Raw genomic sequence first — 26067 nt, 5'->3', positions numbered from 1 at the left:
TTATGTGATGGTCTCACTTGAGTGATCCTATGTCGTTAGAGGCTGTGGCAAGGGCTCCAGTGGTAAAAGGCCATTAAAATGAGCAAAGTAAAGGCTGTGAGATCAATAATAACCAGTAACACCAAAGAAACACTACTACAATTTGTATAAATAAGCTGCTGTGTAGCCATGGGGGTAGGCATTCAAGCTGAATAGAGCAACAAGGCACATGCTTACACAGCAGAAAAGAGATGCACTCTGTGGCATACAATGGGCTTATTTCTTACACAAGAAGATAAACAGGGGTCAAATGTCAATCGTGGCTCACAAAAAGTACAACTATTGCCAAGAAATAGTGTGTAGTAGAAGTAGTGTGTAGAAATAAATATGTAAAGTGTAATCGTATGTTTAATAATATATGTCCTTGTAACTAGGACATAACCTTGGGCCTGGGGTGCCCTACAACCACCCTACTGGTGTGTTCGATTCTCATCCCATTCAGCTGATTTATAGGGTTATACGGCTGCTTTCCCACCTCTGAACAAAGTGATATTGCATTCACATCATGGACTCATGGTTACACTTGTATTTCAGACAGATTTACTCTGTTGACAGAATACATTATATAATGGTCCTAATATTGGGTATAATTCTCTCACAGAGGATACATTTTCCTTATTTTTTTAGCCAGGGACAACTTATATGAATGGACAATGGTGCCTTTCTCTGAGGGGCCCTCTCTTGCAGCCAGTTCTCAGCCTGAAATCTCTTGCTCAAGATACTTTTATGTTTTCACCATAAATAATGATAATTGTATATACATCTAAAATTGTAGATTTTTTTTTTAAGCATATTAACATCTCAAAACGTAAGCAAAAATGACCCAATATCTGTTACTGCCATTTAAAACTATGAAAGTATTATTTTTCCTGGGGAGTAATACCACAGAAAGTCCTTGCAAAGAGGAATGACCACCAGTCTGACTGCAGGGCTAACAGATAAGCCCCTTTATCTCACGCAGTTTTACCCCACCTCTTTTGCTTCTCACGACTCTGATAGTGACGTGGGGAGGTTTATCTTTCCCTAAACATGCACGAAACTTCCCTGGGTGCTTCTTTCTGTCAACAGAGGATTTCTGCTCTCAATAAATCTGTTATCTCTTCCCAACACACTGTGAGTTCGTTATCACTTTATTGCTTTACATGCATTAAAATTATATTATGGGATATTAACACTGGTTATGCAACTCTGGAATGTACAGCTAAATGTGGGCTCATGCTGGGTGCTTTGTTGCTGCTAACATTCTGCAGTTCTCACCAAAGACCTACAATCACTGGGCACATCACTGAGCACAACAATAGGATTGCACTTATTATGCCATAAACAACACACTTGCACCCACTTGTGCTCATCTGTACTGGATTTAAAAATTGTGCATCCTATACTACCCTGGTGCTCACACACTCACCCAACCCCTGGTGCGCAATTTCTACCAGCTGTTTGCACCACCCTCAAACCACTGCAACATATCACCCATCCCACCACTGCTGCCACCCACTCCTACACAATCTTCTTCACTGGGCAGAAGGAAAATGTCTGTCAAAAACTTCCTCCCAGTTCCCAGTGTAGCTGCGCCCAATGGGTGGCATGCCATCATAAGACTTCTGTCGCCCTATGTCCAGGCTTTTGTGCCTTGCACACAAATCTGGTCCTGACTGTGCACCAGTTTTCCAAGAGTGTCTTCCTCAGGGGGCTGGTTAGGAGTTGTTGTACACTCAGGGGGCCCTCCGAAAAGTTTTTTTTGCAGGGGGGCCCGGTGCTGTGTTGTTACACTGACTCCGGGCATGAAACACAAGGTGCACCATGTGCTGGCATCTGGGAGCAAAAGTACATCAGGGTCATGGGCATTTTGTGGCAGTTTTTGTAGCAGCTAAAATGTTTGTGGCAACATTTTCCAGTGGTAAAAGTTTGTGAAACACATTGAAGTCAATGGTACTTTTTTTGAGCAAAAATTGCCATTTTTTTCAGGGACGTTTTCCATGCAAAATACATCAGAGTTAATGGGTGTTCATGCCAACTTTTGCAGTCAACTAAGTTTTTTACAGTGACATTTTTTCTCTATAATAATACATTGGGGGTCTATGGGCATTTTTGTCTTGGCGACTACATTTTACATTGGTTTTGGTGCAATATTCACACATGACCAGATGCAGAATTTTGCCACAAATCCACGCATTTTGCTCATCCCTAGTTAGGACTTTTTCCTACTTATGAGACACACTGGATACAACTCCATATGTAGATTTTATCTTTGTCTGCCTCTAATAACTAAAAGTTGAATTTACTTGAGTAAAAGTTTATATTTGATGGGCAGGTCTATTTTAATTTTTCACTACTAGTGAAACTTTAGAAGACAGACTGCTAGTTGATTGCTATTGTGCTGATTGCTGTGTAAAACTCCAGAATCAAACAACATAACTTTGAAGGGTCTAATGTCTCCCACTCCATATTGTTTGATCCCCCATATATACCCCCATAAATACTGAAATCACAACATATATACATAAAATACATGGCAACATAACAACATTTAATGGCTACATAAATGTTCCTGGCATCAGATGTTTCTCAAAATGAAATTAGCTGCAGCACATGACTGAAATACATTGGAGTAGAGATGTTATCTAATGGTTTAGCTGTCAGAAGCTTTGAAATGTGTCTCTTGTAAATAAAAAAGCTATAAAAACATATGCAGGATTGGACAGAGGCATTCTGGGGCTCACTGGAGCTGACTTCAAGGGCCCTCCTTCCAAACGCCTGCTCCCCCCGGACCCTGTATCTTTTATCTCCCTCCTCCTGAACTTTCCGCATGTGATTGGAGAGAGAGAGAGGCAATTCAGGCAGGGGAGAAGGCCTGGGTCAGCGGCAATATTGGACTGGGATGCCAGGGGCTGAGGCCCCACTTTCCATACTATTATACCTCCTCTCTTCACTCAACCTCTTTATTCTCCTAGTCTCTTTTCTCTACAGACTATACTCTATTCTTCCATTATTAAGCCTCTTTGTTACCATAAAGAAATAGGGAATGACCATGAAATAGGCCAATGTTTAGAAGCAAGAGGCCCAGGGCCTGAACTAGGGGTAGGCAGAAAAGACACGTGCGAAGGGCGCAAAAGTAGAAGGGCGCCAGGCACGTATCTCTTCTAATACCTTTCCCTAGTTCGGACCCTTGTTCCTCACCAACTGCATCTGCAGTGCGATCTTCCGTGCATGCGTGCTTTGGCATATGCGCTCTTCTGTGCATGCGCATGAATTTCCTCTTCTTAGAATGCGTGCGTGTCTCCTCTTCCACGCATGCACACGTGTCGGCAGGGTTGCCTAGGGCGCCTTAGCGACTTGGCCTGGCACTGAAGAGGCCCACTGACAACTGGGCCCACCAGGACTTTTCCTGTATCCCGGTGGGCCAGTCCGACACTGGTCAACGGGGGCCCATGAAGTAAAATATAAAGGGATCAGCGCCTGTGGCAACAGAAATCAGAAACTAATATAGTGTAGTATGTTCAATCAATATGGGATGCCATCCAGTGTTTCAAATGGGTTATTACAGGAGTGCTCCCCTTTTCCTAATAATATGTATCCCCTTTCTTAATTACAACTTTGGCTAAGAGGGAGAGGGTTTTCTAATAGGTGCAGCGATTAATTTCGTGTTTGAACCCAAAAAACCTCCACCGGATAGCTGAAATGCCTATTTACAAACCATTACTGTGGTATATCACATGTAGTGAATCCTCGTGGTAATCTCCCTCAGGGCTCACACTTCTTTGCAGGCTCCAAGACAAAGATAAAATCCAAAAACAGTGTAATACTATTTTATACATAAAAAATCCTTAAAAAAACATATGCAATCACATTTTTTCCCCTTGGGGCAATGGCATAGAGTCCAATTTTGGTAAGTGCAGAGTTCCAGAAGGTAGTCCTACTTGCTTTTTTCAGACCTCCTCGTGGTGCTTCCTGCAGACCCTCTCACCTAATGTGTTTCGCTGATCCTATCAGCTTCTTCAGAGGCATCCATGAAGGTCAGGGCCCACCAGGCTTTTTCGCTGTGTCCCACGGGCCAAGTCAAACAATGAGCATATGTTTCTATGAAGCTAAGGTCTTCATAGAAGCAAATGCTAATGATGAGCTTAATTTGCAGAGGGCAAGATTGTTCTGGGTCAGCCTGATTGCTGAGTTGGACATGAGCTCATGTGTTGGACGAGAAGTTATCTGTTTCACTATGTTTCCTCTCAAGGAGATCTCAATGCATCTTCTGTGCTTCCAGTTCTACTTTCTCCCATAGTAGAAGTAAGAGTCTTTGGTTGTTGGCTGTCTGTTCTGCCTGGGGCTCCTTTTGGTTTTATCCCAGAAATCAAGTGCCCTGTGGATCCTGCAGGACATATTGACTTATGCCATAATTCAATTAATTTGAGTTGGCAACCTCATTTAATATGCATTTGAGTTGGTGGGTAGTTGGACTAAGCATCTTTCTTCTATCAATGCTGGTATGGGTGAAATCAATGACATTTTCTTCATGCTGATTATTACGTTTTCATTATATTGTTACTGACATACACATTGCGATAGAGCTGATATCCAGAGACTCTTGGAGGACAAGACACTGCGTGCTAAATTAAAGTCTGAAAATATGTATTTGTCCATCTTGCCAGTTTTTCAGGAATCTCCTTTATTTAGAGGTTTTGCCATCTAGATTTTTCAGATCTTCTGCAACGGTCGACACCCAACACCAGAACAAACACCAGGCACCCTGGTCTCGGCTCGTGCTTCACCAGTAGTGTGACCGACTTCGGGACTCGGGAGGAGCTCTCGGCTTACTTGGATGCCACCTGGACTTAAATGAGAGGTGCAAGATGGGAGTTCTGGATAGGCAGAGGGGCACGACTGTAGAGCAAAGTCTTTGGACAGAAGGTCGTACTACAAGGCGTGAGGGAATAGAGTAGTCAGATCAGGCTGGGTCGAGGCAGGCAGAAAGTCAGCGTAAACCCCTTTAAATATTTTGAATTTGGCGCCATGAGGTCAGCGAGCCTGCGCCTTTAAATAGCGATAATGCGTGCGGCGCACACACTAAGGAGGAAGCCAGCAAGAGGAGCGGCGCGGCGGGCGTCCCCGCTGCACCACTAGACCACTAGGGTAAGTGTTCTTGACATCTTCCATGAGGTGTTCAGCATCTTCTATCCTTCAAAGATTTTGGATACTTGTAACAAGTCCTATACACATTTGTCACTTTATTGGCCCTTTCTGACTGATATGTCCTTCAAAGTGCTTTAGCCATGTCAGCTATAGTAGTTCATTTCTCATGGAGTTTAGTAAGGGCTGTTACCAGGCAGGATCAAGCTGTACTTGCCTTGGGTGCCAGTTCATCTTGTCCCATATCTGAAAACAGTCCTGTTTATTTATTTCCTGGTATTTATATTGTGCCAACACAATTCCACAGTGCTTTTCAGATATTATTCTTCATTCTCTGCACCATTGGAGCTTACAGTCTAAGACCCCTATATTCACACATACTATTGTCAGTTTAGTTAGAAACCAATTAACCTACCTTTATATTTTTGGGAGAAAACTGAAGTACCTCCACTCAGACATGGGAAGAACATGCACAATTCATGCAGATAGTGTCCTGGCTGGGATTGATCTCAGGAACTTTGAGCTGCAATGGAATCTCCATTGAGTTGCCCTGTGATACTACTGAAATAAATGACAGTAAATGTATAATGGACATTAATCCAGATTAATCTGACTGCAGCTTTGTTGGCCCTAATACAACATTCATTTATTCTTCATAGTTAGAACTATCGGCTATCCAGCATTTATGTAACTAAAGTCATTTTAATTTTTGTTTTCTCTGTTTCAACAAGATCACTAATCCAGTGGAATGGCATGAGCCTCTGGCATTTCAAGGAAGGTGTATTCAATCAGAAGATTGATGGTACGAGCCACGCTGAAGAACCAGTACTTCTACACACACCTTAAGATGATACCTTCTTGCTTCTAATCTCAAGTATTGCCCTTGGGTCCTCTGGAAAGATCTACTGTTGAATAATGCTTCAGAGAGTTTGTTGATAGTTTCTTGTATATTAACACATGTATACTTCAATGTAAACAATCCCCAACTAGGTCATGGTTTATTCATAACTCAGATGTACTGCACAGTTTATTAGCTTGGTCATACCTAACTGAATTCCCTCGGTTTCATTTAGCACTTTGAGTACTGGAGACCAATACTGCACTCCTTTATTTTGTAAATGGGAAGAATGCTGAAATGCTGTTAAAGGAAAACTATACCCCTGAACAATGTAGGTCTCTATAAAAATACATTGAATAATACAGCTCGTATGTAAAACCCTGCTTCATATAAATAAACTATTTTCATAATAATATACTTTTTTAGTAGTATGTGCCATTGGGTAATCCTAAATAGAAAATTGCCATTTTAAAAAATAAGGGCCAGGGATCCTAGGATTCACGGTGCACACAAACAAACATATTAGGTCACATGAGCCAATTAACAGGCAAGGTTCTGTGTTTTACTCCCACACTACTTCCTGTTACAGTCAGAGCTGCATTATTTCTGGTCAGGTGATCTCTGAGGCAGCACAGAGAATATCATAAAATGGTGGCTCAAGGGAAAAGATGTAAAAGGTAAATATGTACTTAAATATACATTCCAGTTTGGTAAATGGAATCCTTTAATATGCCACTTAATATGATATAAACTATCTGTTGCTTAAGTATTCATTTTGGGGGTAAAGTTTTCATTCAACTGTACAACCACTACCTCATTCCCTCACAGAGTGTCAGCTCGTTTTCTTATTGGCTGTGGGAAATCTTATCAGCTCTTCTCCCACTAATTCCTTTCCTCAATAAAATAGTGTCAGGTCTTCTACCATTACCTCATGTTATTATATTAAATTGAATGGTGTGTTCATATAGTGGTATACTTCATTTTCATTTATGAAAGCAAAAAGGATTCAAAACTGTGCATGCTTGGATGCTATTTACAAAGGTACATTATCGGTCTGAACTGAGATAAAAATAGGCCCTGGCATTTCAAGTACAGAGACTCAAAAAGATCCCCATAGGCCCAATAAATATTGATTGTCTGTGGCATCTTACAGCAGCTCCTCTAGCATTTGCCTGACTCTACAGATGGTCTGGGACTCACCATAGAATCTTCTTACAGCTTGCACATAGCACCCATATATACATGTAAATGCAATGGTGGCAACCCTACCCACCAGCTCTGATTGCGGCTGCAAGAAGAAAAAACAAGGTACATGGGCTGGGACGGGGGGGGGGGCTGAGGCAGCAACCCTGGTGGCTACTGGCCCCCCAATCCGATGCTGCTTGGCATTAACACCTGCATTGAGAAGTTGCTACTTCCAGACATCTCTTTGTGTATTGCACAAAGATACCACTGGCTTGCACCTAGTGAATTGCTTCCCAATATTGATGCTGCATACTGAAGTGACATCATTCCCAAACAGATTCAGTAAGAATTGTAATTTGCACATTATTTCCCAAAGTGGATCCTAATATGCAGCCTTCCTGGTAAATTGGGTCGTGGTGGGACATACTACTTATTTCTGGAAAAACACTGCCGGGTAGGTAAAAAAATATGGTAATTTGCTTCCATTTGAGGCCTTTGCACTTAGCCTTACAAGGTAATGCTGATGGTATTTCTCAGTTTCAGCCTCTCTAATTATGGCCAGAAGTTGCCATGAGACAATGAGAAGATAAGTAAGCAGGGTTGTAGGGTCAGGCCAGGGCCATATTTACATATAGGCACTGAGGGCCGGTGCCTAGGGTCGGCAGCTATGGGGTGGTGGTTCATGGGTACCTATAACTGGAAAAAAAATCCCAGTTCTGCCTCCAAGTCATAATTGGAGGTAGAACTTCAGATGTTCAGGGGGGATACAATGAATGTTGAAGCCCTTACCCGGAAACCCCTTATACAGAAAGCTCTGAATTACAGAAAGACCATCTCCCATAAACTCAATTTTTTTCAATCTTGTTATTCATTTTCCAGCATGTTGGAGTTTAAACCTTTTAGCTGATACATTTTTACCTAAGGTTGATAGCGATATACATTTATTCTTACAGTTTTCTAAAGCTGACAAGAAGGTTGTAGCTAAAATTGACAAAAAGTAATGGGACATTTGTGCACCCAATGGCGTAAAAAACTTTAGGAGGGAGGAGCTTAGCGACCAAGGAGCACTAAGAAACACCTGGTATGGTATGAATTTTTAGAATTTGTTTTTATTCGATTTCCCATAGGGAGGAAGCACACCAATACAGCCTGCAATGCCTTTAGATAATTTATTCATCAGAATGTGGCACAAACTTTCGCAAAGGAAGAGGTTGATGTCTGAAAGCTTGTGCCACATTCTGCTGATTAATGATCTAAAGGCATTGCCGAATGTATTGGTGTGCTTCCTCCCTATGGGAAATCAAATATGGTGACTGGTTTGGAAGTTGAATGCACCTTAATAAAGTAAGTGGTGTGCCAAAGAATTGTATATTGAAAATCTATGTATCCATTAAATGTCTTTATATGTGAAATTGCTATGCTTTATATTTTTTGTGATGTATCCAGAGCCTTAGCAGTGCTCCATATATATATATAATAGATGTCTTTGTCTTTATCTGTAAATGTTATGCTAGTTTATGGGGAAGATGCAGGGAAAGCTGTGTGAATCAGTGGAGTAATATCTGGACAGAACAGAGTCTTTACTGGAACTGAACCCAACAGTTAAATGATAGAAATCGAGGCGGGCAGAAACAGCAGCTGTTGTAATAAGTGGAGAAGCATCTGCTAGTCATAATTACTGTGCGCTAATAGATATATGCGGAAACAGGCGTATCACTTTCTCTATAAGGCAAGCAGCACCGTGTGCCACGATTGGGCAAGAGAGGGGACAGTTTCCTCTCCCAAGGCTAATGGATTTCTATTTCATTAACTTATCGCTGTGAGATGAATCTTTCATTTGCCATAATAAGATTGGCAGTAATGTGCGTGAAGTACAAAGGCTGCTGACATAGTCGAACGCACCGAAGAATAAAACGATCGGCAGAAAAAGATTTCTTAAAGGAAAACCGTCACTGAAAAAAGTGCATTTTTTATTTTAAAGTGCCATATTTTCCAAAAATCATCAAAGATTTATTTTTATCATTAAAAAAGAGAAAACTGTACTATGAGATTTTGATTAGTGCTATTACGACAAGACAAGGGCAACAGGTCCAAATCTACATGAGCCTCTACTTGTGCATTTGAATGACACTTCAAAGGTGAATCTCCCACCACTGGTCCCATTGTAGAAGGTTTCGGATCCCTTTGGTAAGGAAAAAAATAGCTATACAGAAAAATGCAGGGGGAAAAGGTCCAGTGACTTATGCAGCAGATGTAATTCAAAGGGATGGTTTGAATTAAGTTAACTTTTAGTATGTAACAGAATGGTTAATTTGAAGCAACTTTTCAATTGGTGTTTATTTTTGTAAAAAAAAAAATTATTTGTCTTCTTCTAACTCTTTCCAGCTTTCAAATGCGGGTCACTGACCCCATCTAAAAACAAATGCTCTGTAAGGCTACAAATGTATTGTTATTGCTACTTTTTATTACTCATCTCTCTATTCAGGCCTCTCCTATTCATATTCCAGTCTCTTATTCAAATCAGTGCATGGTTGTTAGGGTCATTTGGACCCTAGCAACCGGATTGCTGAATAAAAAGCTAAATCACTCAAAAATCACAAATATCGAATGGTCGAATAGTCGAACGATTTTTAGTTCGAATCCTTTGATTCTAAGTCGTAGTCGAAGGTCGAAGTAGCTCATTCGATGGTCGAAGTAGCCCAAAAAAAACTTCGAAATTCGAAGTTTTTTAACTTCGAATCCTTCACTCGAAGTTAGTGAATCAGCCCCTTGATGTTAATTTTAAGGCAAGCAACCCCTTTAAGACACTGTACACAAATCTGTACATGTAATAAGCATGATCCCAACAGCGGAAATACAGTAGTTACATAGTTACATAGTTAAATTGGGTTGAAAAAAGACAAAGTCCATCAAGTTCAACCCCTCCAAATGAAAACCCAGCATCCATACACACACACACACCCCTCCCTACTTTTAATTAAAATTCTATATACCCATACCTATACTAACTATAGAGTTTAGTATCACAATAGCCTTTGATAGTATGTCTGTAGTCAGGGCGACCATCAATCCTGGGGCCCCATACCACACAGCAGAGCTCTCCCACCGCCAATTATTAACCCATTGGTTACCTGGGCAGCGGGTCAAGCCAACAAGGTAGACAGGTGGCCATAACCTTGATTCGTTGTTAACAAGCAACACAGTCTGATCGGCTGCACAAACAGTCACAGCATCAGAAGATTCATAAGTCGCCATTAATTAGTAGCAACATTAAGACAAACCTAAGGGGGTTATTTACTGAAATCCAAATGTATCTCATATTTTATTAAATATACCATGACCATATTATATTATATTATATTAAAAAACCACAGCCATACTCCCATGCTCAATTTGACCTTATTTATTAAAAAAATAACCGGATCGGATCACGGAAAAGGCTTTTTCCCAAATTGCTAGATTTTTTCAAGTTTTTGCCCAGAAAAAAACGGATTTTCATTCTAAACCCAGCGCAAACCACAGAAACTTCAAATTGAGATAGATGCCTCTCCCATTGACTTATACAGGACCTTGACAGGCCTGTGATGGCAGACTTTTGGATTCTGGCTTTTTGCAGCATTGGGGTATAATAAATCTCGAAAAAATATGTTTTCCAATTACAAATTTTAGTTTTTGCCCCAAAAAGTCTGACCAGATAAATTCGAAGTTTAGTAAATAACGTCCTTAGTGTGTTATAAAACTGCCATTACCCTTTCACACATGCACTTTTTATTTTAAGTTTTCCAATTTCTTTGGAAGCTGTGATATTTCTCATTGTCCAGAAGGTGGGGATCCTTCCTAAGTGTAACAAATCTAACATATTCATTGATTATTGTTTCTCACGACACTGCCTACAAGAAATGGCATTCAGTCCAAAGTTGGAAAGAGAGGAGTCCTGCTGCTCCAGACTATGTTGGTAGTTTACCATACCCCGGCGTATTTTTTAGGGAAGAGTATCACTGGTCTAGGGATCGAAGTTAACAGTTTTTATCATTGCTCATAACTGGGGCTCATTTATAAACACTGGGTAAATTTGCACCTGGGCAGTTACCCATAGCAACCAATAAGTAACTGGCCTTTTACAGGCAGCTGCCGGTTGAACAATGAAAGCAGACCTTTGACGGGTTGCCATAGGTTACTGCCCAGGTGCAAATTTTCCCAGTGTTTATAAATGAGCCCCATGTCATAACCCCATTTTCCAGTGATTCCCAATGGTTCTTTTTGGCTGTTCAGAACCATGTGCATGCACAGTATAGCTTGCCCGGATTGGCACTGGTGCTTTTTTAATCGTAAAGGGGCATGACCCAGGGAACTTTTTAATGTGTAATCGCTGGGGAATAGGTGGGCTAACAAAAAGGCACCTCCCTAGCGTAAAAGGGTAACAGAATAGGTTATGTGATTATAAAATAGCATCAGCCTCCTACTTAACCTGCACAACAGGCAGATTTTGGTGATGAAATGCAAACCCTAATGTTTCTGCTCCAAAATCCCCAGCATGTGCCTGCACACGGACCAATGTGATGCATCTGGGGAAAAGGCTAGGTAGGATTTTTTTTAGCAGGTCGATTTTCAGCCATGTGTGGCATTAGCCGAAGGTTATTTTTAGAGAAGCAGAAGTTGTTCATGATTTTTTTTTCAATAAAATTAGTGGCCACTTTTTGCCCCATGATCACGTTTAGTTTCCATGATAAAACGCAATAGAGATGATCTCACTAAGCTTGCTGAAGAGGCTAAAACAATTCTGAAAGCTCTGAATTTGAAACAACAACGCCACCTGATGGTCATTTCAGCCTACAGTAGGGAGTCTGATTGAATAGGTGGCGCTATTGTATTAGAAGTTAAAGGGATACTGACGTTTTTTCCAAAACACATCAGTTACCGGTAATAGTGCTGCTCCAGCAGACTTCTGCACTAAAATCCATTTCTCAAATTCATTTTGAAATCTGACATGGGGCCAGACATTTTGTCATTTTCCCAGCTGCCCCACTCATGTGACTTGTGCCTGCACTTTAGGATGGAATTACTTTCTGGCAGGCTGTTATTTCTCCTACTTAATGTAATTGAATCAGTCTCAGTGGGATATGGCTTTTACTATTAAGTGCTGTTCTTAGATCTTCCAGCGAGCTGTTATCTTGTGTTAGAGACGCTATCTGGTTAACTTCCATTGTTCTGTTGTTAGGCTGCTGGGGGGGGGAGGAGGGGGTGATGTCACTCCAACTTGCAGTACAGAAGTAAAGAGTGATTGAAGTTTATCAAAGCACAAGTCACATGACTGGAGGCAGCTGGGAAATTGACAATGTGTCTAGCCCCATGTCTAGGGTTGCCACCTTTTGCTAACTTTTTTACAGGCTGGTGGGGGGCGGGTACAAAAAGGGATGGGGTGTGATGTCAAAGGGGCTGGGTTTGTGCCATAAAGGGTCGGGCCACGGCACGGCCAGGACAAAAACGGAGGAAAAAGCTACGTTTATAGGGGATTTGGGGCGGGCCGAGGGGTCTTTTTAAGGGTATTACAAATTTACCGGCAGCTACATTGCCGGTAAATTTGTAATACCGGCACCGGCCTTGGCAGGTGTTTTACCAGCTAGGCCGGTAAAATACCGGCCGGCTGGCAACCCTACCCATGTCAGATTTCAAAATTAAATACAACAAAATCTGTTTGCTCAATTGAGAAATGGATTTCAGTGCAGAAGTCTGCTGGAGCAGCACTATTAACTGATGTGTTTTGAAAAAAACATGTTTCCCTATGACAGTATCCCTTTAAATATCTTGGAAACTAGAAAAAAGATATGAATTGCAAAAGTGCAGGGAAGAGGGCTCTGAACAATTTTACATGACTTTGTTTTGAATGCTCATCGGTCACATCGGTCCCTGCTCCATCACAGCTTACAATATCTTTGTTATAATCAAACACTGGGGTCAGTTTCTTCCGGAGCCAATTATCCTGCCTATAAGTTTCTCAAGTGTGGAAGGAAATTGAAGGGGAGAGAGAAAGAGATAAAAAGGGTTAGCAACCAATAAGGGGTTTGCTTTTAAACAGGTGAACAGCACTGATTGGTTGATATTATTGATTAGACCTATAGCAAAACTGCAGCTTTCATTACCTGAGCCTTTAATTTGTTCCATTCATTGTACTGCGCATAAGACTTCATCTGAACAGGAAAGCCAATGATTTTTGCATGCTCTGTTAAAAAGGTAATTGCATTTATGTGTCCCTCCCCCCTCCACACTACTGGTTCCAAAACAATTGCAGCAGAAAGAATCTCTTCCCAGTCAAAGTTCCAGTTCCCTTGCACATTTCTTCACAGGTTTGCTAATAAACTGTCTTCTGTTACATTGTTTCAAGTGTCAGAAAAATAGAGGTATGGGACCTAGGGTTTTCCGAATAGCGGATCTTTCCGTAATTTGGATCTTCATACATTAAAGTCTACTAGAAAATCATATAAACATTAAATAAACCCAAAAGGGTGATTGGCGAATCTGTGCCGTTTCGCTGAAAAATTAGCGCCGGCGAATTTTCACCAATGAATTTTCGCGGGAGATTTGCGAATTTATTCGCCGCCGGTGAAAGGCGAAAATTTGTGGCAGGCAAATTTATTCGCCCATTAATAATTTTGAAGTGAGCTACAATTTTTAAACACACGACTATTTTCTAGAAATGCATTAAAGTCAATGGCCATCTGAATAATTTTGCACGCGACTATTCTGACGGCACATTTTTTTTTTTTGTGTAGGATTTTTCGCTGCCGAATTAGTGCCTGGCGAATTCAGTCGCCCATCACTAGATGGGATCAAATATAAGGTACAGTTTTATTTTTAGAGAGAGAAAAAGGATATCATTTTTAAACACTGTGATTATTTGGATAAAATGGGAGTCTATGGGAGATGGCCTTTGCGTAATTCGAAGCTTTCTGGATAATGGGTTTCCGAATAACGGATCCCATACCTATACAAAGAACAGAAAAGGCTTTCAAACATTCATTAGCAATTACATTTACAAATATTCTAGAACTGCTGACATTTATAGAAAGATTTGAACATGCTTAGAGATACAATTGCTTTCATTATGGAATATATTTTTAAGAGTTCCCTTTTCCCATTTTGGGCCGGATCACGCGCCTTTTCAGGTTATTGCCAAGAAGGAACATACTGGGTGGAAGCTAGTCCTGGTAAGTGTGGTCCTAGTCTGTGGTTTCTTCCATTGAGACACAAACAAGATTGTACATTACAGTTTAATACTTGGTTGTGGCAGTTACTGGAAAACCATAGAGGGAAAGTATGTCTCTCCCAGAATGCTCTATGGCACAATGCAGATATGGAAAATACCAGGGGCTCTTTCTGTCACAGAAAAGGAGAAGGGGCTGTGAGTGAACTTTCTGTCTAGGAAGTAGGAACCAAGAAGTGGGTATTAAGCTTGGTTTGTTTTAGTAAAACAAGGAACATTGTAATTTTCATGCATTTAGTTTCCCTAATAGTGGTTGAGGCTATTCTGGGTGTCAATCTCATCTGATGTCAAAAGAATAAACTAAAATCTCTTTATCTTTTCTTATACGGGTATGGGACCTGTTATCCAGAATGCTTGGGACCTGGGGTTTTCCAGATAACGGATATTTCCGTAATTTGAATCTTCATACCTCAACTCTTCTAGAAAATCATGTAAACATTAAATAAACCCAATAGACTGGTTTTGTTTCCAATAAGGATTCATTACATTAGTTTGGATCAAGTACAAGCTACTGTTTTATTACAACAGAGAGAAAAGGAAATCATTTTTTAAAAATCAGGATTATTTGGATACAATGGAGTCTGTAATTCGGAGCTTTCTGGATAACGGGTTTACAGATGACAGCTCTCATACCTGTACTGTGTGTATTGAACAGTGCCCTTTCTGCAATACTCTGCTGTTAATAAAACACAGGTTATTACCTGTTTGCGGTTATACTTGGAGGCCTTTTTATCAACATTTGGAGTTGTGTAATTTGTGGATTTGTGCTGCTGCCTCCTGTTCCCCTGCCATGTCCTGCCGAGTCCTGCATGTGGTAACCCAGTGAAACCACCCAAGCCTTTGCCTCTGGAACCTCAGGCATTAAGAAGCTTTGCGTTCCTGGGCGATTGGAAGTCGCCTTGTGAGAAGTGGGATAATGTCAGGCTCTGCGGGGGTATGATCCTGAGACCTCCTGGTTGATGGCTGCATGCCATAACCACCGGGGCAGACGAGCAGCCAGCAAGTTCTTATTTATACTTCAACTGAGTGTCAGGATTAGCCAATCAGGGCTGACCCTGCCCTATATAAGCCCAGCCCTCCTCACAACCAGTGCCTGAACATTGGCCTAACCTGAGCACTGTGGCATTGTCCCTGGCTTGGGTTCTCTAGATCTGGTTCCTTTCCATGCCTGACAGTGCTCCTGTTTCAGTCCTGCTCCAGCTTGGTCCTGTTCCTATTCCTGACTCTCTTCGTCCTCACTGTCCTGATCTGATTCTGCTCCTCTCTCTTCGCCCGCACCATCCTGTCCTTGTTGAGTCATCGTCTGCTGTGTCCTGTCCTGAGCTTCGTCCACTCCATCATTATTCTTCCAGACTCTCACTCTTTGTCTTCTTCACCCTATTCCTGCCTTGCACAATACTGGCTCTTGCCTGAAAGACTGACCCTTTCCACCTCTACCTCCACAGTGCCCCCTAACTGTAGTATATTCAGATTCTGGCTTCTTAGCAGCTTCGGGCATGATACATCTTGAAAAATTCAATTTTTTTTATTTATCCTGAAAACTTTAATAAATTACCACTTAAGAGTTTTTCTCATTTTTCCTGCTTAACAAATATGGAAAATTTGTGTTTTTTAAAACCATTATTCAAATTCATGATTTTTAATGCAAAATGAATCGCAAAAAAATATGAATGTTGATAAATTAGTGTTGATTAAAAAGAAATGATTTTTTTTTTTAGAAGAATGTGTGTCAATAAATGAAATATATGTTTATGTATTAAAAGATTTAACAGTTTTGGGGAAACCTCCAACGTACAGATTACCACAATGAGTACTTTGAATGAAAAGCATTAAATGGCTTGTCAAGAATTTATTTGCAAGGAAGTGAAAAGACTATCTTAACACACAGGCTTCCTGTGAAATATACAATACAATGTAAAAATAGAACCCTCATTTCCAAGGCTGTAATTCAGGTGTAATATTGTCAGAGGTATGAACTGGTCTCCAGGGTCCAGGCTGGCTTCCTGCTCCAAAAGGTAACACCTAGAGGCGGTGCTTTTTCCATTCGCTATAAAAGCATAAAGTACTTCTACCAGGCAGCTGGATAACATGCAAAAATTGTTCGTTAAAAGAATTTTACGCCTCTGCTTTCGTTTAGTGTGATGATTTCAGCTTTGTGTTCTTGTTGCAGTGCTTCCAGGGACCTGAGCAGCATGGCCTCATCCAGCCCATGGAATTCTGGGTGATAGAATACACAATACCATCAATTATATATATCTGGTACATACTATATCTGGTATATCTTACACCTCTTATTGTAAAATCTAAGGCTATCTGGAGGCACAGAAGTCTGTGGTTAATTTTAATATCTTTATACCTGTATTTTAAAACAATGTGTACACTCTAGGGGTCCTAGGTTCAATTTGGGCCATGGAGTTTGTATGTATGTCATGTGTTTGTGTGGGGTTTCTCTGGGCACTCTGGTTTCCTCCAACACTCTAAAGCCATACAGTCAGGTAAGTGGCTCCTTTTAAAACTGACCATGGTGTGTTTATGTGATAAGGACTTTAAACTGTAAGATTCTCAAGGGCTGCTCATACATCATACACAGTAGGCACTCAGTTCACTCACCATCCATTGGGAAAATGAATGAAATTAGGCACGTTGATGGGTGCCATATATATAAGTCACATGACTTGGGGCTGCTGGGAAATTGACAATATGTCTAGCCCCATGTCAGATTTCAAAATTGTATATATATATATGTATATATATATATATTTTTTTTTTTCCCATGACAGTATCCCTTTAATGAAAAAGAAACCTTTCTCCAATATACTTTACTTAAAAAATGTCTACCGTTTTTATAAGAAATCAGGCTTTATGGAGTGAAATTCTCCCTTCATTTACTTGCTCTGGCTGCTGCAGATAGTAAGTCCCTAACTGATCTGCAAGGAAAGATCATACTTTCAAACAGCAGGGGGGAGGGACCTCCCAGAACTTGAGCAGCTTATTTTGTTTCCCTGTAGAACAGCCGGGGACCATGTAGAGATTCATATCTGCAGCAATCAGAGCAAATAAAGGAAGGGGGAATTTCACTGCATGTAGTTAGGTTTCTTATAAAAACTGTACATATTTCTTAATTGAAGTATATTGGGGATAGGTTTCTTTTTCATTAAAGGGATCCTGTCATCGGAAAACATGTTTTTTTCAAAACACATCAGTTAATAGTGCTACTCCAGCAGAACTCTGCACTGAAATCCATTTCTCAAAAGAGTAAACAGATTCTTTTATATTCAATTTTGAAATCTGACATGGGGCTAGACATTTTGTCAATTTCTCAGCTGCCCCTGGTCATGTGACTTGTGCCTGCACTTTAGGAGAGAAATGCTTTCTGGCAGGCTGCGTTTTTTCCTTCTCAATGTAACTGAATGTGTCTCAGTGGGACATGGGTTTTTACTATTGAGTGTTGTTCTTAGATCTACCAGGGAGCTGTTATCTTGTGTTAGGGAGCTGTTAGGGATCTGGTTACCTTCCCATTGTTCTTTTGTTTGGCTGCTGGGCGGGAAAAGGTAACCTCCCAACTGAAGCCCAGACCACACTGAGCATGTGCATGGTCTTGCAAAGATGTTTAATGAAGTTACAAGATGGTGACTCCCTGTGGCCAACTTTAAAAGCATAAATCATGTTTAATTAGGCTTCTGGTGCATTAAGTTCATGCTTATGTTAAGTATATAAAATACAGCATTTCTGTAACATTATTCTATTTTAGACTTTAGTTTTCCTTTAACTGCACTACACCAAATAAATCTAATAAAATTGTACTTGTGTCCAATGGATATCTGCATGATGCACCACACTTATGTGCAGAGGGCAACACTGGTGGGTGCAAGGCAGCCTTGACCTTACCACTTATAATAGGGCAGGAGGTAAGCCCAGGGCTCTTTGCACACTGAGCCAACCAGTACTCCCTTACATAGTTAGGGGACTGGAAAGGTGTGGGATATACTGTGTGTATTGCAAAGTTTGCCATGAATAAAATACAGGCCATAACAGTTGACTCATCCAGTCCTTGGGATACAGTGCTACTGGATGTCGTCAGCACTGTATTTATGCTGACAACATGAAAACCAAGACCTGTGCCTGTAGAGAAAAGTGTGGGGGAGGGTGAAGATAATATACTAGTTTGCCCCTGTTTTTTGCACCCTGTGCCCTGCTCTACACTTTGTAGTTAAGGCCCTACGTTTTTTTTTTAGGAAAACACAATAAAGTATGCATTCTCTTACAACTGGAATTTATATTTAACAATTTCTTTTTTGCGCTGGATCTGAAGAGTTTTTACATTTTCTATCAAACTACAGCAGAGATGATATTAAGGTGCAGGAGACGACTGTCACACACACTCAAGAAAAAGCCCAGTCATTTACCTTCCCCTTCTGTGTCATCGCCACTGATCAACTCATAAAGGGTAAAGACAGAATTGGTCATTCCATTCTTGGAGACCTATGGGAAAAGAAGTTAATAAATAAAATGATCTATACACGTTTGCCTATTTTTGAACCACATTAGTGCAAAATTGTGTGTGTGTGCCCATATACAGGGTCATGTTCCAGAGTTGGCCACTAAACAGGGTAATACTTCATGAACTTTTATTAGTGTAAAACCCCATAATATTCCAAAGGTAAGATCTACATTGGCACAGCCAACCCATCAAGATCTACTACTTCAGCAGTGCCAGTCACTACCCAGGCCAATCATTTATGCACTATTATTAAGTGTTGACCACCCTAGAACACACAATTCTGAAATGAGGGTGTACAGCTAACCCATCAAGATCTACCATTTCAGCCGTGGGGGCCCATGGCACAAAGCAAACAAACTGTAATTAGGGTCAAAACACTATAAATGTACTTTCATGAAGACTTGACTTCAGTCAAAAGAAGAAGAACAATTTTTGGCCATGGCCAAACAGCACAGACATCAGAGAAACTTTTTCTTACCCATTGGTAAATGACTTTGCCCCATTCATCTGGTCTCCTCCACATTATCAGGAACCTAGATTTGTTCTTATCTATCCACTCCAGATTCCCTGCAAGAAAGCAGTCATACTATTGTATGTCAATAATACCAGGACCACAATGAAACAAATGTTGTAAAGATAATTTTGAATGGTTTTTGATTTAACTTCTGTATTTCGCTAATGGAAACATTAGAATGGCACTGTATAGTTATTTGTTTGATATCCACTAGTGTTTACATATGGGTTCCTAGCTTGCAGTTTTATATTTTGCCTGCAACTGCCTCATGCTGGATGGCCATAATCCTTCCTACACCTCCCATAGTTTTTATGTTGTTTTATGAAAAACGGGAGGGAACTTAAGCATGGGAGTCAATGGGAACAGGTTACTTCATTGTGGGCATAGACAGCTTGAAACAGCCACAAATCAGATTACAGCAAAGCCCATATTAATGATCATTTAATACAAATGATACTTCATATAAAACATATGAAATGAAAAACCCAATTTTAATACCTTTTTTCCTGAGTTCCTCTAAAACCACCTGGACAGATTCTAAAGACAGCTTTCCTGGAATACAGTATGTTAAGGTCTGCACATGAGTGGTTTATGAAAAGCTATAGTTCCACATTATTTCATGTCTCAAACTCATACCTACAGACATTATGGCCACTGACCCCAGATCACTACGGCAGAATATTAATAATGGAAAAACAAGGGTCATGTTTGAGCCAGCTGTAGTCATTTTGGTGGTGGGGCCTTGAGATTTCATTTTCAGGTTTGTTTAGTAATAACAAAAACAATGCATGGGTTGGGTTGAAAAAAGACCGAAGTCCATCCAGTTCAACTCCTTTGAGTGTTCTCCAGTGTGTATATATAAACAAACTTATTTCCAGAGAAAACAACCCCAATGGTAATAGTCTACACTCATAGCTTAATTCCATAATTCCCAGCTTCACTCTCATTTCATAAGGGCTGGATCCCAAAACTGCACTGCATACTCAAGAGAGGCCTTACCAGGAATCTGGACCCGTTTCCCCCCCTCAACTGAATACCCTTTTTTATGCAAGAGAGCACTCTATATGCTTTAATAGCCACATAATGACACTGCCTAGAGTTACACAGCTTGTTATCCTCAGATCCTTCTCATTTATCAATACCCCAACATACTGCCGTTTAGTGTATAACTGGCATTTAGGGCTGAACTCCACAAACGATTCTTGTCGGCGACAAAACACAGGCGACATTTTGCAGGAGCCGAATATAATGGGACTGATTGGAAAATCGCAGGTATAAACTACATTTACCCGACACGACAAGACACTGTCGGATGTGAACGCTGAGTCTTCATCCGACAGTCGCATTGTGTGTAGTTTGTACCAGTCCCATTATATTTGGTGCTTGTGGCTTGTCACCTGCATTTGTAGCAGCGTGACAGATCCAACAAGAATCATTTGTGGAGTTCAGCACTTTTATTATTTCTACCAAAGTGCAAAACCTTGCATTTATCAAAATTGAACCTCACTTGCCAATTTACTGCCCAGTTTCCAATTTACTCAAATCACTTTTTAAAGTGGCAGCATCCTGCATGGGACTTATAGTTCTTTTTTTAGTATCATCAGCAAAAATAGAAACAGTACTTTCAATGCCCACCTCCAGTTGAAAAGCAAAGGGCAAAGGACCAAGTACACAGCCCTGTGGTCCTCCACTAACAACACTGATCCAATTAGAAAATGTTCAATTTACCAGAACCACCACTCTTTGTAATCTACCCTGCAGCCAGTTATCTATCCAAGTACTAATATTATGTTCCAAGCCAATATTCCTTAATTTAACCACTAACTTTTTGTGCTTATTTTTGAGTTCCTGGCTTGAAGGCAAGTGTTGTGGTTGCATAAAGACCACGTGGACTGCCAAACAAAAGTCTCATCGGAGCTACCAATAGTAAATCACAGCCCATATTTGGCACCCCTAGGAATTTTTTGCATTTGAATGTGGCTCATGGGTAAAAGAGTTTGGGAACTGCTGCCTTATAGAGTAAACAGACACATTCCCACAAGATGCAGGAGTGAGAATTACACCAAATGTAACAACCCCCTAACTACAGATGATAGCTTTGCTTCTGAAAAGATACGCTGAATCTTTTTGTTGTTAAACAATGGACTCTCTTGAATCTCCATTAAATTCATAGTGTACAGCTTGTTTTGCCGACAGTAAGACAGGACCAACGAGCTCCATGCCGACAGCTGCTTTTGCCTGGTGTCCACATTGGGCTGTAACCTGCACAAAATAAAAGCAAACAAATGTTACCCTGATGCTTCTATAGAAGGGGGGATGCAGTGTCTATGTATTTGGGAGAGGAGGAAAGAAGAAAATTCCCCTAACGTTGCAGTGGACTCCACTGATATGGCAAAGCAAATTAAGTATGCACATTTCTGAAAGTCAGGTGCACACTGCAGTTTCAGTTTCCGACTGGGGATTGCGGCACATTCAGCACTTGGAGCTAAAACAGCATTAGTGTGTGATTCTTTTGGTACAAGTCTGTTGCAGCTATTGATGTTACCAGAATGTTTAGGTGGTGGTAGTGCCAGGGTTCCCCAGCATCATCAGCCACACTTGTGCACAATTTATCAACCAACTTTGCGGCATTCTTTCACCTCAGTGGTATAACCAGATCTGCTGCCCACTGTGCATATCCCCCCCCCCCCAAATTTAGACATCTGAAACTCACCTACAAAGCTCTCTTGTACAATGCTCCCCCTTACTTTTAAATCCTTGTCACCAGATCCAATTCAAACTGACCTCTCTGTTCCTGCAATGATTTAACACTTTCCTCCATCCTAGGAACCTCTTCACTTGTAACAATTGCTGCAGAACCCGTCCCCTATAGTAACCAAGCAGCAGGTTGCATTTACTGGACACCTAATTAAAAGCAAACATCTTATTGGTTGCTATGGGCTACTGTGCCTGGGCAAATGATGTGTCTTTTATTATATATGGGGGCATGCCAAGGCAATTAGAAATGTATTTTCTCTGGTTGCCTGGGTCCAGATTAGTCTAGTCACGAGGCAGTGATGTGAAGAGACCCTAACTGAAAGCAGAAGGAGAGGGAAGGCAAATAATTCATAAACTATAGTGGAACTTCAATTTTACCTACCCTGATTTTAGGTTTCCCTCATTTTACTGTTCTTACTGTACTTTTCATGGTCCCATCAATATATAATGCATAATGAATTTATACATATATTTACAACTGACTTCCCAGATTTTCCACATTTTGTTCTGGTCCCTTGAAAAAAATGTAACGTGGGGGGGGGGGGGGGGGCGGCGGGGTTCTACTATACATTCAATAAAAATCAAGACCTACTGAAAAGTTGCTAATGTATAACATACTGAAAGTTTAAATAAAGGTAAATCAGAATAGCATTTTGGGAATGTCAGTACATATTTATAAGGAATATGGAATCTTGCCTTATTGCCAATTCCACTGAATTCACAGCAGAGTCGGAGTTTGGAGTAGGCAACTACCTAGGGTGCAAACTGAGGGGGCGCAATAGATATGGAGGGACTTGTTGGACTGGAGATGAAAGTGACAGTGGTGAAGAACTCAGCGGGGGAAGGGTGGCCTTGCATCTGGACATGGCGAAGGTGTATGTTAAGTTGGCCATAGACGCAAAATTTCCCCGATATGCCATTAATGAGCATGGCTATATCGGGGGTAATCTGAACGTTTGGCCGTATGGCCAAATGATCAGATTACGATGCGCAATGGGCTCCGGCGGGATCGGTCGGGTCAAAATCAAACCTGTCCGAACGACCAAACAACTGATCTCCGCCGGACGAAAGATGTCGGCACTCTCCACACACGATCCGAAAATCGTAAGAATCCTCGATTCGTACGATTGGATCTGTGCGTCTATGGCCAGCTTTAGCTTAGGGCAGCCTGGCCCTGGATCACAGAAATACAGATTACTGAGTCAACAAGATGAAATCGGGTAATTTATGAAACATGTTACGATTGCTTTTTTTTGGGGGGGGGGGGATTTGCTTTTCAATTTATTGCATAATTTTTTCTTTTTTGGCCCTTTTCTAGTCCTTCTCCATTGTGATTGCAAAGCAGCTGCCCGGTTGCTAGGGTATTTTACACATGCCAACCAGATAGTTTCAATTGTCAAAGCCTAAAAGTCTAAAAGCAGCAGGAAAATATTCAGAAAAAAAACAAACCACAAAGTAGGAACAATGAAGAGGAAATGTAAATTTTCTGAGCATTCTACTGTACTTATCTGACTGAAAGTCCATTTGAAGCTCAACTACGCTTTAATGAAAAAGAAGCACAGCAATAAGAGTCTCGTTAAGAGCACTAAGCATATCCTATAAGGTGTAACAGGTAGCAGTGTTTGGGGGCATGCTGGGAGTTGTAGTTTTGAAAGAGACGGAGAGCAGCAAGTTGAAGCTCCCTAAAAGAAAATAAAGAAGCTATGATTGGTGCTCTGCTTCTTTGCTGAGGCACTTCCTTGTTTCTACCCGGAAATTGGGAGCAGTGGCACTATAGATGTTAGTAGTGTGCCTTCTTTTACCGAACGCCCTCCCCCCACATTAACCCACTTGCAGCTGTGCCCACCACACCGCTCACGTGAAGAAAGGGGGGAAATTGTACTGCCACGGCCACTCGAACCCCATCTCAGTGGCGCGTCCGTTAATCTTTTCCTCCCGGGGACAAGAAACACACCAGCCGAAAGGTTCCGGGTTCTTTTCCTCCCGCCCCCTCGTTCCTCAGCGATAGGCTGCTGCTGCCTAGAGCAGACACCAATCAGAATGAAAGGGTGGGAGTTGGCGCCAGGCAGAAAAACTACGTAGTTCCAACAAAGGGGCGTGTCGAAAGTAAAGGCATTCTCTAGCGCGCCGCAAACGCTGAGAGAGGGTTGTGCCGTGGATGGGTTGCGTTCGGTCGAGTGGTTCTTAGTGTTTTAAGGCCTTTCTTTACATTTGGAGCAATGGGCAGGAGTAGATGGAAAGCGGTGCCAAGTTTTTCGGCAGTTTCTAGACGTAGGGTGTATTTAAAGACGAGCGAATTAGGCTGCGACGAAACGTTCGGTCACCCGGTGATAAAATGGAGGCTGTGGCTAGCATACAAACGTCTGTCTGCTTTTACTAATGAAATGGCGAGTGCGTGGTTTGACTAACATGGAGGGTGTAGGGCAGAGCTCCTCACAGAAGTGCGCCAGTAGGACAGCAGTGTTCAGGGAACATTGGAGCCATTAGGCGAACGACACCCTCTGTCAACCCAAATCCTGGCAGCAGAATGGTGGCTGATAAATTGCCAGTATGGCTCCCAATCGTGCATGTTATGAGCTCAAAGAATTTTGTGAAAACACGTGTATTTTCTAATATGCACGCAACAGGTGTTTTTTTTTTAAAGTGCGCACACCGTTCTGAAAAGTGTCCAAAGAAGAAATTAGAGGGAACATTGCTGTTTAATAGAGAAGCCTTGAAAAAGCAATTTTGCGAAACGCGCGTTGGCTTGCCATTCTCACTGGTTTTATACCAATTTTAGATAAAACCTTGGGGGGTTCGTTTTACAAAACTTTTTTTTATAGTGATCTGGGCGCTTTTCTCTGCTCAGATTATAGATTCCTCATCTGTATTCTTGTTTTACTGTTTTCACTATAAGTGCTCTGGAATTTGTGTGTTTTTTAGACAAGATAGCTTCTCAATCTAGCCAGTTAAAATAGAATTGAGACCACAGTTCCAGAAGCACTGACTTCTCCTCCTTTGTGGGGTCCCGCAGTTAGTAAAACAATCAGCTAGACAATACGGGACTTCTCCACCCTTCTACCAATTTCCTTTTCCTACTTTTTCTTGGAATCAGATGTTCATAATTGCACTTTAAGTAATTTATATGTGAATTGTTCACATTTGGTGGCACTTTACCATCCTTATTGGTGTTTTAGCGGGTTGTTAGTAATTTAATTAATATTAAATGAATTATTCATGAGTTAGAAATTAACAAATATACACAATAATTAAATTGTGTTTCAGTTTTACCCTATTTAATGTTAACTTATTGAGGTTAAGCACTAGCACTTTGTGGGATTAATTATTCAAACAAAAAGGGAATTTATAGATATTGGATCACGTGACCTTCAAGTTTATAATTAATTCATAAGAGAAATAAGCGTCAGGGCATCCTAATAGCTCATTTTCATTCTACTTAGGGAATTTTGCAGAATCGCACTACGTGGATAGTTCGTGATCTTGTGCTTCTAATTTGCCTGGATTCTCGTTCTCTATATGCTGTTTTCTCTCAAAGAACCAAGGGGTTTTGCGGTTTTGTTAGGTTAAGTAGCCTCTTCTCATACAGCTTTAGGGAAGGTAAAAACTGAGACCGCAGCCCTTTGGCTTCTGCCTTCTCCTTCTACGTGGTGTTCCCAGGGTTGAGATAGAAAAAAATATAAGATAGAAGTCTCAAGGGAACAGCTCCACCATCTGTTTATTTCTAATTTTCAATCTACTTCTCTGAATCAAGGCGGTTTCTATAAATTTGCCTAGCCAAAGGAAGAACATTTTACCCCGTATTTATTATCAACTAAGGATATCTATTTACTTTAGTGAATCGTTGAGTA

At 41.0% G+C, this 26067-nt stretch overlaps 1 protein-coding gene across 1 annotated transcript; it reads right to left on the bottom strand.

The window, feature by feature from the left end:
- Positions 1-16281: 16281 nt before the first annotated feature.
- On the bottom strand, positions 16282-24169 carry vps25.L (vacuolar protein sorting 25 homolog L homeolog). The gene is made up of 6 exons (NM_001093955.1): positions 24078-24169; positions 21579-21724; positions 19961-20014; positions 19427-19515; positions 18854-18929; positions 16282-16664 (listed from the first exon to the last, which is right to left on the bottom strand). The coding sequence occupies exons 1-6, from the start codon at positions 24122-24124 to the stop codon at positions 16552-16554; spliced, it is 525 nt and encodes a 174-aa protein (NP_001087424.1). The 5' UTR covers positions 24125-24169; the 3' UTR covers positions 16282-16551.
- Between the last annotated feature and the right edge of the window lie 1898 nt (positions 24170-26067).

The sequence above is a fragment of the Xenopus laevis genome, chromosome 9_10L, assembly GCF_017654675.1.
Source record: "Xenopus laevis strain J_2021 chromosome 9_10L, Xenopus_laevis_v10.1, whole genome shotgun sequence".
Lineage (NCBI taxonomy): Eukaryota > Metazoa > Chordata > Amphibia > Anura > Pipidae > Xenopus > Xenopus laevis.
The sequence above is the reverse complement of the archived record's forward strand: the minus strand, read 5'-3'. Positions and strand labels throughout refer to the sequence as shown.

What these genes read in the sequence shown, in the direction of transcription:
- vps25.L (NM_001093955.1), bottom strand. Translation starts at nt 24,124, where the DNA reads ATGGGGTTCGAGTGGCCGTGGCAGTACAATTTCCCCCCTTTCTTCAC. An exon ending in GCAAAGTCATTTACCAATGG is followed by an intron (nt 18,930 to 19,426) that starts GTAAGAAAAAGT and finishes CTTTTCCCATAG; the next exon opens with GTCTCCAAGAATGGAATGAC. An exon ending in CGATGACACAGAAGGGGAAG is followed by an intron (nt 16,665 to 18,853) that starts GTAAATGACTGG and finishes TCTATCACCCAG; the next exon opens with AATTCCATGGGCTGGATGAG.